Source organism: Scomber scombrus, chromosome 10 (genome assembly GCF_963691925.1).
Source record: "Scomber scombrus chromosome 10, fScoSco1.1, whole genome shotgun sequence".
Taxonomy (NCBI): domain Eukaryota; kingdom Metazoa; phylum Chordata; class Actinopteri; order Scombriformes; family Scombridae; genus Scomber; species Scomber scombrus.
Genome location: NC_084979.1, coordinates 6,596,311 through 6,612,728, shown reverse-complemented (window position 1 = coordinate 6,612,728; position 16,418 = coordinate 6,596,311). Strand labels below are relative to the sequence as shown.

Below are 16,418 nucleotides of genomic sequence, written 5' to 3'. Positions count from 1 at the left end.
TGATGGAAAAGCAGTAGAACCTAAATGAACCAAATAGGGCAGCGCTACATGTCCGAAGAGCCACAGTGAGGTCATAGAAATCCATTCGAGATAAGCCGTGCCAATTTATTCTCTTTCAGCTCCTTCCTATTGTCACCACAGAACACTTTTCATTCTCACCCCCCCCCCCCTGCTCATTAAAATAAAATCAGTGATGGCACTTTGCACTGAGGCTGTCAGTGTTGCTGGATATGTTACAGTGTGAAAGGAGTGGCTCAGCATAATTAACACACATCTGGAAGGGGATTGGATACTTTTTAAATATAACAAAATTATAAATCATGTTGCAGTATATCTTGTGACCAATAGCGATATACTAAACATAAGGGTTGTTGTGTCCTGGCTTCTGGGAAGGAAAACTGAACTAGATAGAAGAAGATCAGTTTATTAATACTCAAACAAAGGGAGAAGAAATAATGTGGCTTGTGAAGGAGAAGAGGTGGAGGAAGGACTTTTTAAAAAGTTGCTCAGCTGCCACTGATTGGACGGGACTAATACTATAGTGTCACGTACACAGAACACACGACACAGGATGTAACAAAGGCGGACACCAGTTTTAGGGAAATCGATCCTTTGGATAACTTATTCATGAAATATACAGTCCTCTGCGGTATGTAAAAAATATGTTAATGCATTTCCTTTTCTTATTAAACTTATATAGTATTTCCTTTCTATTCCTTCCTTTTGTCGCCGAAGGACACTTTCATTTCCTCCGCAGCGCATACTTCACATTCTCCGTTTCACCTAAAAAAGGAAACATCTATAACATCTATTTCTCCTGCTGATATCAAGTCTGTTTGTATTCTCTTGAGTATTACGCTAATGGACACAGATACCAGACCCCTCTCAGAACTCTCCATTTAACATGATATAAATGCCATTTTGCACCTTTACATAGTCTATTTTTTCAAAGCAGTTTTTTCTTTTAGCGGAGGTTGAACTGACCTAAACATGTGATTAACTTGACACGCTGTTTTATGCATATATAACAATAGAGTTAAAGGTACCCTGGGGAATTTCTTTACACGTGGTTTCACACTATTCTACTGATCAACAGGTGGTGGTAGAGCAGCAATAAACGCAGTACTACGTGAGTAAAGGCAGGAAAGAAGAAGGCTGCAAGCTAGTAAAAATGTAAACAGTGTAGGGTTCAAACACATCTGTTAGACCTCAAATATACACACAGTTTGTTTGGGCGAGAAACGCTGAATGTAAACAGAAATGTTGTTTGTTTACAAGAAAACTCCACAGGGCAACTTTAACTCTGGTTTTAAGGCTAGCTTAAATCTTCATGGTTTGTCATATTACTCCGGATACAGTCATTTATCTTGCATGTTGAGTGTGTCATTAACAGGGATAATGCAAGATCAATGCCCTGTGACTCGTGTATAATGGCTGATGTTTGCTATTTTTAGGTTCCTTTATGGATAAATAATTAAATGCACATACATAAGAAGGTGTATTTGAAATGGAAAGATTCATTAAAAAAACACACAATGCTATGCATAAAACAGTGTGCAAGTAAAGTAAGTGTGTGTGTGTGTGTGTGTGTGTGTGTGTGTGTGTGTGTGTGTGTGGAGATGAGTCTTCCCATTGCTACATCTTCTGAAACCACAGTATGGTCACTGCAGCTCTTATGCTTACATGCTTAACAGCCAATTCTCTCTTGCTCATGCTCGCTTTCGTACTCTCGCTCTCTCTCTCTCTCTCTCCCTCCTGCTCTCACCCTCTCTCTCTCTGTGTCTCTCTGGGTTGAAGCTCATTAGTGGTGACAAGTACGCTGTTGACCCTTTAGCCTTTCCCTATGTCTCTCTTCCCAATGTCCCCTCTCTGTTTTTTCCCCCCTCTCCTTTCCCTTCATCTCAATTGCCCCGTCTTTCCCTCATCACCCCATCATTCACTCAGCAAGAGTTTGGCAGGGGTCTATGTTTGTGTGTATGTGGGCGTGCGTGTGTGTGATGCCAGGGGCAAGCCTGCGACTGTGTTCAGCAGAGGTCTTCTGCAAGGACAACACAGGGGACTCTGTCCTTGTCTAACCCCCTGGAAATAGAACAAAGGTGTGTGTGTGCGTGTGTGTTTGTGTGTGTGCGTGTGTGCAATAATGCTATGTACAATGTCCAGTGTATGAGCTATAGCTCGTAATAATAATAGAAAGGTCAGAGGTCCAGTAGGCCGCCGGGGACAAGCGACACAGAGCTTATAACAGCACTAATAAAAGACTACAGCAGGTCACCTTATGTTAGGGACACAGTAAAGGATTTTTACACAGATTTACACAAACATTACGTAACCATCCAGGTGACTCAGCCATAGGACTTTAACATGAAAAATCTAATGCAGTTTTAAATGAATATGTTGGATAGCATCCTGCATGAATAGAAGATAAGACTGCTCTGTTCTTCAAGCTCACATGGCAGAAAGTGGACACAGTCAATGGCTGTTTGAAACATGACCTGAGTTTTGATTGATTAACCACTCAAACTCAAAGCTTGATGATATGAAACATATTTGATTTTTTATGACAGGGTATCTGCAGTGTCCTCAATGAGGTGTGGAAGGAAAACAAATTACTAACAGTCCAACCTGTGTACACGTGTAGTCCAGTTTAGCTCTTTAGAGGAGTATTATTCAGGCTGTGAAAACAGTTGTGGTCATGATGTCATCAGGGGTATCTCACCTTGGGCTTAAGATTTAACATTTCTGACAGTGAGCATGCGTTACACACTAGAGGTGTGGGATTTTGAAGTGGGCATTTAGGACTCTAAATGAGGGGGTCTAATTAAAGACACTGTTGAGTTGCATTATATGGATTGTAGGATCTATAGCAGGCATGTCCAAACTATTCCATAAAGGGCTGTGTCCCTGCAGGTTTTTGTTCCAACCAATCAGGAGCACACAATTCAATCAATCAACTGTCTGAAGACTGAGATCAGCTGATTAAATGAGTCAAGCCTGGTGTTCTCCTGCTTGGTTAGAATGAAAACCTGCAGCCACATTAACCCTTTATGGAAAAGTTTGGAGATTCCTGCTCTATAGTATTTGGAGCTTTACCCATATTGTATTAACACTATTATAGAAAAGTACCATATGAACTAATCCTAAAGGGTCATTGCAAACTATTCTCCAAACTATTTTCTCTATTAACTGAATATAGTTTGGTCTATACAACATAAGTGCCTATCGAAATTTAGTAGAGCCCAAGGTGATGTCATTAGATAGGATTGTTCTCAAGTCCACTTACACTTGAAGTGGGCCTTTCACAAAGCGTGCTCAGTAGATAACATCTGAATTACAAGCATGTTCTGGACATTTAGGGACAGCCAGACATTTTCTTGGCTGGACGTCTAATAGGGGAGTCTGTTATGACAGTTCATCAACATTCAGCAACGGTTTGCACATCTGAATCGTGACCCTCTTCCAAACGTCCAAAGATGGTTAGAAGCGGTAGGACATCCAGATGTTGGACATATGTGATGATTTGTTTAATGCTTTTTGGGACACGCTTCACATCTTGACAGGTGTTTGAAATAATTCATACCTATTTGTTTTTTTTCCTAAATTAGGTTCTTCAGTCACTTCCGTATCGTTGGCTGTAAATGCTTCAGCGTCACTTTCTATGAGTTGAGCTATAGAGGGATGATGGAGTAGGCAGACTGTAGGAATTACATGTCTACAAGGCGCACAACAGCTAGCAGATGTCAGGTCTGTGTGAGACCACATTTGTCTGCAGTGAAAACACGTCGACTGAACGCTCCACTGTGCCTCAATCTGAGCTGTTGACTCTATGGTAATGATGTAAGTCAGGCTAAACATAACAAACCATTAGCGTCCTCAGCATGCCGGCAACAGCGCAGGGGAAGATGGCGATCTCGTTGTGTGTATGTGTATGTGTGTATGAGCTCGACAGACACCGGGAATGCAGATTAGTTTACAAGTATGAGGCTCACGGCATAAATAAATGGAGGCTGAATGATGTTATTACGAGCTACTATATTAAACATTTTTTAACTCTCTCGCTGATGCTTCTTTCAAACTTTTGGTTTGGACACAAAGTGGACAGAAGTTCTGGTTTTCAGTGAAGCAGAACAATGATTTCAGGACCGTTTGCCACAAAAATCCTCCCGAGGTATTTCCCCCCCCCCCCCCCCTTATAATTTATTCTCAGTTTGGTTGACAGACTTCGGTGACAGCATTTAGTTATTTATCTCAACCATCATGCAACCTGTAAATGCTTCTAACCCAGGATCGCCATCCTGATAGTGTATCTTAAGGAAGGAAGGAAGATCTCAGAGAGAAGAAGGAATGTGAAAGCAGGAAAAAAAAGACAACTATGGGACTGATTTGATTTCCCACCGGCCAGTTCCTGTGAACTTTAGAAAAAGAAAAAAAAGAAAAGAAAGGGAGATGTGAAATATGCAGAGAGAGAGAGAAAGAGAGAGAGAAGAGGGAAGAAGAGGATTAGCAGGAAGAGGATGGAAGGAAGGAAGAGAGAAAGAGAGTGGAATTAGTAAAAGAAATGGAATGAGATCTGGTTCTGCTTGGGCTTTATCAGAGGAAACAAGGGAAACTAGAGGTCATACTGTCACTGAGCCATGGCCATCTCTCTCTGTCCGTCCTCCCCCTTATTCTTTGTGTGCCTTTCCCTCTCTCTCTCTCTCTTAAACTTTTTAGTCCACCCTCCTTCTCCTCCGCTTCATATCTGCCTCCATCTTCTCCGCATCGCTTCGCTTGCCCTCCTTTTGTTTACTCGCTCATGTTTTCCCCCCCTTTGTATTCCTTTCTTCCTCTCAAATTACTCAAAAAAACAGTTCCAAAATTGAGAACATGTTTATGTAAACCATACAAAAGAGCCAAAGCATCGTGTGTGTGTGTGTGTACGTGTCTCTCCCTCCCTCTCTCCCTCACTTTGTCTCACTTTGTCTTTGCACATTGAAGTTAAACTTTGCTGTGTTTCTGGCTCGCCTTTGAAAGCCCGGTAGAAGGCACACAACAGCCGTCACAGGCATTTTTCTCAACCTGCAACACACACTCATGCGCACAAATACACACATTCCCTGACAGCTTTGCTGTTTTGGAGGGGCGGGGTGATTGATTAGTCTCTATGGAGACGATACGTCTTGTAATGAACAAGAGAAAGCTGGCGTGTTAATTTGTGTTGTGTGGGATGCTCAGTGTTGCTTGTGTGTGTGTGTGTGTGTCTGTGTGTGTTTGCTTTCTTCTTCCCTGTGCACGTATGTTTTAATGTTATACAATCTTATGTTGTCCCTGTCACCATGTGTGTGTCCATGTGTGTCTGTGTCTATGTTAGGTTTTTTAGTGTGTGCTTGTCTTTACATGTATTTCTTTTTGTGTATGATTCAGACAAAGAAATACACACTTTTCACATTTGTGTGGACTTCCTGTTGTGCTTCTGGATGTGTGCATGTGAGGCGTGTGTGTGTGTGAGGTCGCCACCGTAATACAGATACTGTTGATTATCTCCGTTACACATGTCTGAGTGAGAGGAACCTCCTGATGCGTACATAGCTATCACATGCTTTTAATGACATGCCTACTACACCCACACACACACACACACACACGTTCATAAATCAGACGTGACATATCAACATATCACCGTGGCGACGTGCGTATCCGAGACACTTTGATTATGATATGCTAATCTGACCTATAATTTACTTCCTGTCATTTCTCTGTCATTTCCCCAGTGTCCTGCTCATATGTTCATCCTCCCCTCCTCTCTCATAGCAACTCCATTTGATTTACTCACTGTATTTATTTGTCTCTCATTAGAAACTACATAAAATAAAAAAATCAATATTTAAAACATTAGCAAACAACTGTTCATCCATTCAAGCCATGCTGAGATGCTTAATTGCCTGGTTTGACAACATATGCTGTAGTATAAAATAATCAAAGGCCACTCACAGTTTACTGAAGCCTTATCTGCGTCTGTGCGGTGAGATTGTGTTTATCACTTTCTCACCTCGTCTCCAAAAAAAGTCTGAGAAAAAAAAGAGGGAGTTGATGAAACCGAAGTTCATTTTCCCAAAGACGCCCATAATTTCACACCACTCCTCACTAAATCTGCAACTGCTTGGCTTCTCTCCAGCACCATAAAATGTCAAACTAAGCCGCGGGGAGATTGAAAGCCTCCTGCTTCTTTAAGAATTAATGTTAGTTTAACAAGAAAAGGGGATTTAAAAAAAAAAAAAAAAAAGTGTTAATGACTTCCTCTCCTGTTTTTTTTATCCCTCGCACCCTCAGCCGCTGCAGATAGACGACGATTTCTGCGGCCAGGACTTCAACCAGCCTCTAGGGGGCACCACCGCCATCGAGGGCATCCCGCTATATGTGGACAAGGACGACGGTATGACTTCTGTGGCGGCCTACGACTACCGGGACACACAGTGGCGTTCACCGGCACACGCAGCGGGCGCATGAAGAAGGTAGGCATCATGGAGTGTGTGTGTGTGAGTGTTTGTGTGAATGCGTGCTCATTATTCTCTCTGTAGTGAACGCACGGTGCTATTGTCACATTTTTGATGAGTCATGGATGTATTCATTTCAAGTTAAGGACTATATGCTTTTAAAGCAGGCAAAACTCAATGATCATTCAATCCTCTTTGGCTCAGGAGCCTTTTTCAAAGCCCTCACTGGTAAAGGGACTATACAACATTTTTAAATGGCAGTGACGGTAGTGTTATTTCCTTGTGAATGTCAGTCATAAATTATAGTCATACTGTACAAAACTGATAAAAATGAGGACTGTAATAGGGATTCAAATCCTCCTGCTTGAATACAATAATCTGAGTGTGTGTGTGTGTGTGCATGTGTGGGTTTCCATGCTCTACAGAAAAAAACATTTTTGCTTTGAAGCAATTTTGTGTCATTTCATGATGTATTTTCAATGGTCATTGGTTTTGGCATTGCTGACAAATGGTTTTGTCATCAAAACTCTCATTACAAACATGAGCTATAAATGTGCGTGCGCGTGGCATGTGTTATTGGTATATTTTCTCTTCAAAGTGAATGTCTCAAAATGTGTTTTTTCACTGCTTTGGCATTGAGATTGAATGATTTTAAAATGTAGCAAATAAGAAGCATACAGTATAAGTTGAGAGAAGAAAAAAAAGGAGTGCTTTGGAGCAGCTTCGGAGATTTTCTCCTACAGAGGGAGGTTTTTGTGTGTTTCAGTGTGAAAAGCTGGGTGTTGTGTGGAGCTCATGCTGCTTGACAAACCGGAGCTGTGTGGGGTTTATCTTGCAGAGTGTTTTTTCGGTGGTCTAGTCACAGGATTAAGAGCCACAGAGTGTTTCTGAATGGCTATAAGGTGGATGAAGATGATTCATTGTGTCTTCAGAGTGTTTTAGGTGAGGGAATCTGTATGGGTATGAAGATGTTTGTGTGCCTGTGTGTTTGCAGTTGGAGCATCAAAATCTCTGTCATATTCAAGCAATCATTTCCCATCATGTTCAGCACACACACATACATGTAATCCCTTTGTGTGTGTGTGTGTGTGTGTGTGGTGTGCTCCTCAAGTAACTATGCTGAGGAGACCACTCGTTGTCTGTGCCAATCATCAGCTCCTCCATTTAAGATCTGTGTTCTTTCTTCTGCAGGATTCAGGAGTGAATAAAACAGTCAAATAATTGAATAAATACATATATAAAAACTTACAGTCCACATTTCACTGTCAAAATTCTCCCTGTATTTGTTCTTTTAGGAACACAGTACCCCTTATTTTGTAGTTGTGGATGACTTTTATTTTAAATGATGTCTTTGTGTTTTCGTCTTACTTTCCGTCACATTCCGTTAAACTCAACTCAAACTCATTTTAAAACATTCCGCAGCCACTATTTTTAGATGAGTTTGACAGTTTAGGCATTAGGCCTGTGTGTTTCTGTAGTTGGTGGAATATCTGCCGCAGTAATGCTGCTGTCAACTGCTTTTATACAGACTATGATAATATGCACGACACACAGGCGTGCAGACACACACATGCCTCCTTACACAGCTTCCTGTCTCTGGTGTTTGCTAAGTCGACTGAAACCTAGCCCACTAGTCCTTGTGCCTGACCCCTGGGCTGTGTATGTGTGTGTGGGCGCGTGTAGATAGATGATTTGTGTGTGCACGGAGTATGTGGGGTCAGCAGATCCTGGATGATATCCCGCCGATCGGAATCCCATTTCCCCTCAGCCGGCGTGCCTTCCTGTGCTCGGGGGATGCAGGGAGGAAGGTGAATACGGAGGTGGTGGCTGCCAGCGTCCTCACACAGATCAATGCAGATGCTGCAGTAACATACAGTGGTCTATATGAGCATGGAACCGGCGAGACAAGACACCGATTACAATAAATCAGCACCGATTCAACCTACAGCCAGCTCACAAAACTTTACGTGCATTGGCGCCAGTTTAGTCTTTCTCTGGGAGAAGCGTTCTGATACAGGAAGTGATTAGATTTAGCTTCAAATTAAGGCTTTTCAAGTTAATTGGACAACAACTGTTAAATGACTGAGCTAGATTTGTACAAAAGATGGAAGATGGAACAGGCGGGTGTAGGGCTGGGATTAGAAAAGAAGGAGAAAAGTAAGTGAGTCTGAGGCAGATGGAGAGAGATGGTTACAGGCTGTGTGGTGTTATTGCTATTCATTGGGAGTTAAACTGCGCTCCTTGGCCTAATGAAATGTAAAGCTGCAGCGTATCGATGTCTTCACACACGCACTCTCACACTCATTAGAATTCTTACAATGTGACTGTTGCTAAATGTGTGTTTGCCTGGGTGGACATGTCTCGGCTGCTAGACTCCCTTTATTGATTGATCTATGAATATATAATCACTAGTGTAAATCTTAAACCTAGGCAGTCTATTGTGTAAGTGTCGCTGTCTTTGTTGCATGTGTGAGTGCTGAGTGTGTGACAGAGAGAGAGAGAGAGAGAGAGAGAGAGAGAGAGAGAGAGAGAGAGAGAGAGAGGAGAGAGAGAGAGAGAGAGAGAGAGAGAGAAGAGAGAGAGAGAGAGAGAGAGAGGAGAGAGAGAGAGAGAGAGAGAGAGAGAGAGAGAGAGAGAGAGAGAGAGAGAGAGAGAGAGAGAGAGAGAGAGCTTTAACTCTACATCAGCATGACTATTCACAATGACCTGACTACCAAAGCACACAGCACGTATGTGCAAAATACCCACCTAACATTTCCATGACTGTTGAGTTGATGACTCTCTGTGTCTACAGGTTTTCACTGTGCATGCAGATTCTCACACTACTGGATGAGTTGACCTTGTAGACTTCAACTCTGACTTCAGAACAAATTAGCATCCTATTAGTAAATCCTTTACTTCTCTTCATAGTGTTTATAAGACACAGTGGAGGACATATGTCAGAATCGAAGCTTGTTCATGACGTAATGGTGGCATTCTGGTCATTGGTAGGAAAGACTAATGTTACATTGAATGCCTAATTTAAATAAAAGTGACTATACACATGTTGAACTGAGCATTGTGATGGATTTTTCACAATCTTCTGACATTTTATAGACCCAAATAATTAATCAAGATAATGAAAATAATAGTTAGTCGCAGTCCTAAAATGTAGAACTGCTGAAGATAAGATTTATCTGTATTGATCCCCCTTGGGAGGAATTCAAATTGACACAGCCGTACAGTGGAGAAAAGTAGCAGCGTAAGGGTGAAAGTGTACTAAAAATATTATCAACAATAAATAAGACAAAATAGGATAAAATAAAATATTATATTCAGTAAACTGGATCTTTGTGTAAGTAAATTTGCAATATATAACCCAGCAACATGCAGAAGTTCCTGAGATTATATGCATGTGAATGTCCCTGAGATTTACATACAGAACATACCCTCATATAAAAATGAATGTGCAGTCTGATGGCTGATGGAATGGAAGAGCCCCACCAATGCATTATGAAAGAGGGTTGCAGGATGATGGACCTAAGATGTGAGATATTATACTCCAAATAGGATTTATTTTCAACGTCCAACCTAAAAAACACATTATCATAGTGCTCTAGAGATTTAAAGTGAGACTGTGTAACCTTGGATGAACAGCAGACACTGTGGCCACAGGTGACCTTTATGTGCTCGTGATTTATGGTGTGTTACAGTTGCACATGTAAAAAAGAGTCATGAAGTATCATAAATGTTCATTCTTAACCCTAGAAACAGTAGTTTGAAGGAAAAAACTCAACTTAAGCAACACCTGCTAGCTTTTTTCTGGGCTTTCAGCTGCATCTAAGAGTCTTCCTCAGCAAAAGGGAGATTGTAAGTTTACCTTCATTTAAAATTCTATTGTATTGTCTGTTATATGACACTAGACTGTATCTTAAGGCGTGCTAACATTAGCTAAGCCAAACCACTAAAAGAGCTGAATTTATTAACAATGCTTTTTATTACCCTTTAAGTTAAAGCTTTTACTTTTAATAGAAACATTTGTAATTTCTCATAGAGAAAGTTACATAGTCTTTTTCTAAGTAACTAACAAAGCAAAAATGGATGTGGCTTGATCATGTAAACTATATTGCCACCGTACTTGAATACAACACCAAATGTTGCATGTTGGATGCATGTTAACCAATCCCGGCACCAGAGGAAAGTAACTGGCCAGGCATTTGGTTTTTGTGGGTGGGAAGCTCAGAAGGTTAAGCAAGCTTCTTCTAAACAGAAAGAGACGACAAAGATTCAAATAAGTAAAAATAAAAGTGTAAAGTCGACAAATGGAAGCACAGCAACAACAGCAAACACTGCACGTCTGGTTTCCATTTCAGAGCAGAGATGCTGAACAGGAGGACAGAACACACCTGTACAAACAAGGCAGGATTCTTTTTTTTTTGTAGTCCTTGTAAATTTTGTTTTATATATCTCCCCCGAGCCTCGTGGGCCTTTTCATGTTGTCAGACCCGGAGCTTGAGCCCCAGTAAGCCCATGTATTAAAACAGTATTGATACGGATTTCTCCTGGGAGGACGGGCCTGGACAGAACACCAGGTCTGATGTTAACACACTGAAAGATGAACTGTAGGATGATGGAGTCAGCATACAGTACAATGTGGGTATTGGAGTGTAGGTAACAGTCTGCAGGATGTAGGATTGTCACAAAGTATGATGACAGAACAGGCTGTGTCAATTATTGTCAAAAGCTACCAGTCTCTTGCCTGCCAGCCAGCAGCAGTACGTATATATATGCAGTATATACTTTTGCTCAGTACTTCAAAGTCACACATGATTACATTTTTCCTTCAAATGCCAGAGTACATCACTTTGTAGGTAGACGAGGTGTAGGTGGGGTACCGATACTTTTTAACAGCATGAAATTGCACTATGGTCTGCCTTCTGAGCGGTTTGCCAGAGACATCCTAAAAAAAAGCCACCCTCAGATCTCAGTAAAAACCTGGAAATCCTTTCATTCCCTTCATTTCGTCTGCGCTTTGTCTACCTGGGAGAACAAGGCACTCTTCGTCGCATCAGGCGAGATGAAAAGAAACTCTCAACAGCCTGAAGTATTTCCAGATTTCGGAAACAAAAAGAGGCAAGACAGACGGAGGGGGGGGGCAGAGGGAGAATTACTCAGAGTGGTGTATAGGTGTGTGAATGGGTATACGTGTGCGTGGTGGGCGAGGTGGGGATGGTTTCATGTCATTTCATCATTTCCCTGCTAGCAGCAAATCCAATTACTTTTCCTTTTCCTTTCTATCTTGGAAGATAGCCTGAGTGACAGGACCGATTGGAGTGCAGCGCTGCGGAGGTAACTGTGCCAACCGGTTGATTGACATAATGCTGGCACTTCACTGCCTTGAGACAGGGAGATGAGTAATACTGCTAAGACTTTGGGGGTTGCTTCTCGGGGCCAGTGAGGTGGACCGGAGGTTCACGAGCCCCGCTCCTCCAAATGTACATCCCTCCCACTCAGAGTTCTTCTACCTCCCTCAATCTCAAACACCCTGTTAACAACATATCACCCCCTTAATGACATCAACTTTTCAGCTCTTAACAACTTCTAAGCACAGGCTTCCCTACAGTTGCAAACTGAATCATCATCTGACCACCATCTCTTAAGTAGTTTATAACAGTACACTGTCTACACCAAGATTAGAGAAAAGTGAGATCAAATTAATAGAATTGTAATCTTGTGAATAGGACTGCGCCTTACAGATGCTGAGCAGATGTATCAGTCGATAAACCACTGAGTCGACTTGCATTTTGTCAGTCATCACTGCTTTTTTAAAACCATGTCATTAGACCTTTACATAAAGTAACGCATGATGACAGCATGACAGGCTGTAAACTTTTACAGATTCTCTAGATGACCTAAATAATAGCCGTGATATAAACAGAATGGTTTCGAGGCAGAGTGACTGTATTTCCAGTGTTAAATACAGTGAAGTTGGCCAAAGTACTGTTTAAACAGAAGTGTACAAACGTCTCTACCGTCTCCTCCTCTGCTGTCCAGTGTGATTGACTCTTCAGGCTGACAGCGCTGTCAGCAGCTGGCAGGAGAGACGCTCTGTGCTACTCTGGGTTTTTATACCCAAACTGATATCATGGTGCGCATTTTTATTTCTCTGACTGTGCAGAAAGCTGACGTTCATCAGACTCATGTAGGCTGAAATTAATTTTGTGTGTGGTGTGCTTGATTGTCCTGTAACTGGGTTACAGTAACCCACACAGATCTAATATATCTCATTTGTATTACATTTACACAGTAACCCCCTGCCTGATTTGATGCATCAGTCAACTCTGAGTACCTCTAAATTATCTTGTGACACTTGTGACTTCCAGGTTTGGAACCGCAGGTCTAAGCACTGTACAAAGCTCGACACCAGCTGCTCAAATCCCAGTATCCAGTGCATGAGAGTGTCTCTAATCTTTTCCGGAGTTTGATATGGCCAAGCAGGCATTGGCTGTGCAAGCTTAGCAGTAAAACTAGCTGTCAGAATGATAAAGCCTAATCAGGAAACATGGGATGGGAGGTAATTTAGCATGTGAATGCTAATTAGCACTAGCATTTAGACTGGCAGATGATTGAAGCAGTGCATCGGCTCCTCAGCCTGGTTAAATGGCAAAAACACCAGGCTGGAAGAGATGATTGATAATCTTGGGTCGGCCTGCTGTCTGTTATACTGTTTGTGTGTGAGTGTGTGCGCCTTTAGAGATTCCCCTCTCTCCAATGCAATCTCATAATGAGCAGATGAGAGTAACACCTGAACACACTAATTCCATCTTTATCCCATTAACTAGAAGTTAGTGGAGTAATGTCCTATTAGTTTCAACAGTCTGAGGCCTTCTTCCCAGAGTGAGTGTCAACAAAATTGAACTGCACACACATACACATTTTTTTCACACATTCATATGTACACATAGTAGTGCTCACAAAGACACTGAGGCTGTTTGTTTAGTTATTTGAAAAGTTTGATTTAAGAGTCTCTCAGTGGTAATGCGCTGAGTGTGGATGAGAGTCACCTTGAGACGTTGTTGGGCTGCCTTTGTCAGTGTTGCATTTAGATCAAAGGCGCAGTGCCTGTGGACTGGCAGAATGAGACCGGTTCCCATCCTTAAAAAAGGGGACCGGAGAGTGTGCTCCCATTTTTGGGGGATCACACTACGAACTCTATGAAATAATCTATATCAGTGTGTCAGTGGAGCACTGTTTTTGTGCTACTGTGTCTGATCCTTTCTAAATGAAAGTGGGTGAAAGTAGGAGAAATTGTGTATTGTGTGTAGCCTGTTGAGGGAAGACTAGTGTGTAAATCTTTCACAGTTAATATTAGTGCTGTAAGCGCTGCTATTGTATGAGTGAATTATCATCCTATTCTCTCCACCAGTACTTCTTTACACTCATCCTCCTCAGGTCTTGTAGTTTTCCTGCCTACACCCCCCACCCCCTACCCTCCGCTCCCTCTCACTTACAGTATATGTCACCTTCAGCTCTCTCTCTCCCAACTGAGGTGGGCTAGATGCCCGCAAATCTACCTCCCTTGAGAATTTCCCGCCTGATCTGTGTGTGTTGCGTACTGTCCTTCTCTCCTCTATTCCTCATTCTCTTTTTCCTCTCCCTCATTCTCCCCATCTCCTCTATCCATTAGTACATTAGTGTACGTCAGCCTGCAAAAAAAGTGCTATCTCTGTCAAGCCTTTCGTGAGAGAGAGACACAAAGGAGCGCAGAGAAAGAGAGACAGATACAAAGACAGGAAGAAGAGACAAACAAGACATCATGGATGTGCCTGTAAATTAATATATTGCATCTATATACATTTTTATACACGTTTGCCTGGAGGTTTGTTCAAAATTTGACAAATTTGCAATTTCTCAAGTTAACATTGATGTAATAAATAATAATGATGCCGATTAAAAGCAGCAAAGTGACTCATTACCATTAACTTTCTATGGAAAAGAGAAGTACTTTGGATTCCTGATATCAATCATTTATCCTACACAAATAAATGACAACAATAAATGAATTGCATACCATCGCTTACTTTCACAGTATTGTGCATCGGATCATACTTTTAATGGAGCTCAATGAGGCGGTTTTGACCGCTGGCAGCAACAGACAAGGCTTTTTATAACCAATACAGTCCAAAAAGTCATAAATATTCCACAATCATATGATATATTTATAAACAGATTTGAACTGGCTGTAATATATTCAGCACATGCAAGGCACGATTTTAAGTGTCCATGGGACAGAAAGCTGAATTTGTAGTGTTCAAAACATATTCAAATGAATGTCATACACATTATGATGTTATATATATTCATAGTTTGAAAGAAAATCTGATTTGAAAACATTTTGATCTGAAGTACACCTGAAATGGGTTTCTTTTGAGGAAATAGCAGCACTTCTTTCTTTCTTTCTTGCTGCCAAAATGATTCCATGCAGAAAACGAATGCATTAGCGTGAAACTGAATCAATGGGACTTTACCTTGGACCGTCTTCCACACTTTAAAATGTCTCCCCATCTCATCTGCATATAAATTCCCCAGCTGTTACTTATTATAGGAGGAGAAAAATGGACATTAGGTTGGGGAAAAAAAGAGGAAACCCTTTTTTCAAAGTCAGTACACCATTAGATGAGGATGGAGTGATACAGAAATAGTCCTTCTTTAGCGCTATTAGAGTGATCTGAATTACAACAGCAGGATCTCTGCTACCTCTGGGACGGAGGCTTATATGATACCGTTCTGCATCACTTATTAGAGACAGTCACTGCTAATGTGCCTTGTGGTTGTGGGTTCAATTCCCATGTGGGCTATCACTTCATATGTATTACCCCTGTGTCCTTGAGCAGGGCATTATCTCAGCAGTCCCTCTAGAGAAATATGGCTCAGTGTTAATGGACGGACGATGTGCATGGAGAGCTAGATGTATATTAGTGAGCTAATGAATCTTTGATAAGAAGGAAGGCTTTGTGTGTGTCGAGAGACAAGAGGAAAGATCACAGCTAAACCTATCAACTGTGAGATAGCTTTAATTCACACAAAACCCTTGTGGAGTCTCACATTGGAATTGCCATTATGAAAAAGTAAATGATGTGCTTGTTGGTTGCATGTAGCATATATCTGAAATAAATGGACTGTTTATACACAGTGTTTTTACCAATGTTATTTTATGTGTCATTCTAAAACCTGGAGAGCAGAGCACATTAATCTGTCACTCCAACTTGCATGGATAGTATTTCATTGTCTTACCAGTGCCTCAAACGGTACTGTAGACCACTGTAGTGCCGGACTGCTGGTTTTGGTCTGAACAGAGCCTTAGACGTCAGTACTTTGGGGATTAAAAGCTTTTATTTCTTAATATTGCACATTATATATTGACTCTAGATTTATCCATGTACCACATGTAGTAGTAGATTAACTTGGGGCTGACAGGTTAAATGGTTATAAACAGTTACAAGCTTTATTCACTGCTAGTAGCTTCTCATTAAGGGATTTTTCTTTTTTTGGCCACTTGGGGGCAGCAGAACAAGATGAAAACATTCCTCTTTTTGCTCAGTTTTGGTCTCCACCAACTCAAAAATTGAGTCTTTGCTATGTGTGAACTAGTTGCTTATTTTATCTTCTGTCATTTGGTGCTGGACAGGTAGCGTTTCAGTAGTCTTCTCTGAAAACAACTGCCTGCCGCAGCTGGAAACAATGATGATGATTCAAGAAGTGAGACTGAACCTAAACAGTTAAATTGTTGGCAGTAAAACAAAATCAATGAGCCGAAAAATGCTAAAAATTCCCCGGAGAGCGGAGGAGAACTGGGTAATAATTCTCTAGGGGTTCATCATCATGATCATCTCTTTTCACATTATAATCTGTTATTATTGTAAAATTCTTGATTAGATTCATAAATCTACACTATTTTCCCATGCTTTT

The 16,418-nt window shown here is 41.3% G+C and overlaps 1 protein-coding gene across 1 annotated transcript in view; it reads left to right on the top strand.

Annotated features, from left to right (window-relative positions):
• Positions 1–16,418, top strand: part of LOC133988238 (plexin-A1-like) — a 223,697-nt gene that overhangs the window by 16,638 nt on the left and 190,641 nt on the right. Inside the window, 2 exon segments of the mRNA XM_062427813.1 lie at positions 6,307–6,439; positions 6,442–6,488. Of these exon segments, the coding sequence (XP_062283797.1) occupies positions 6,307–6,439; positions 6,442–6,488 (180 nt within the window).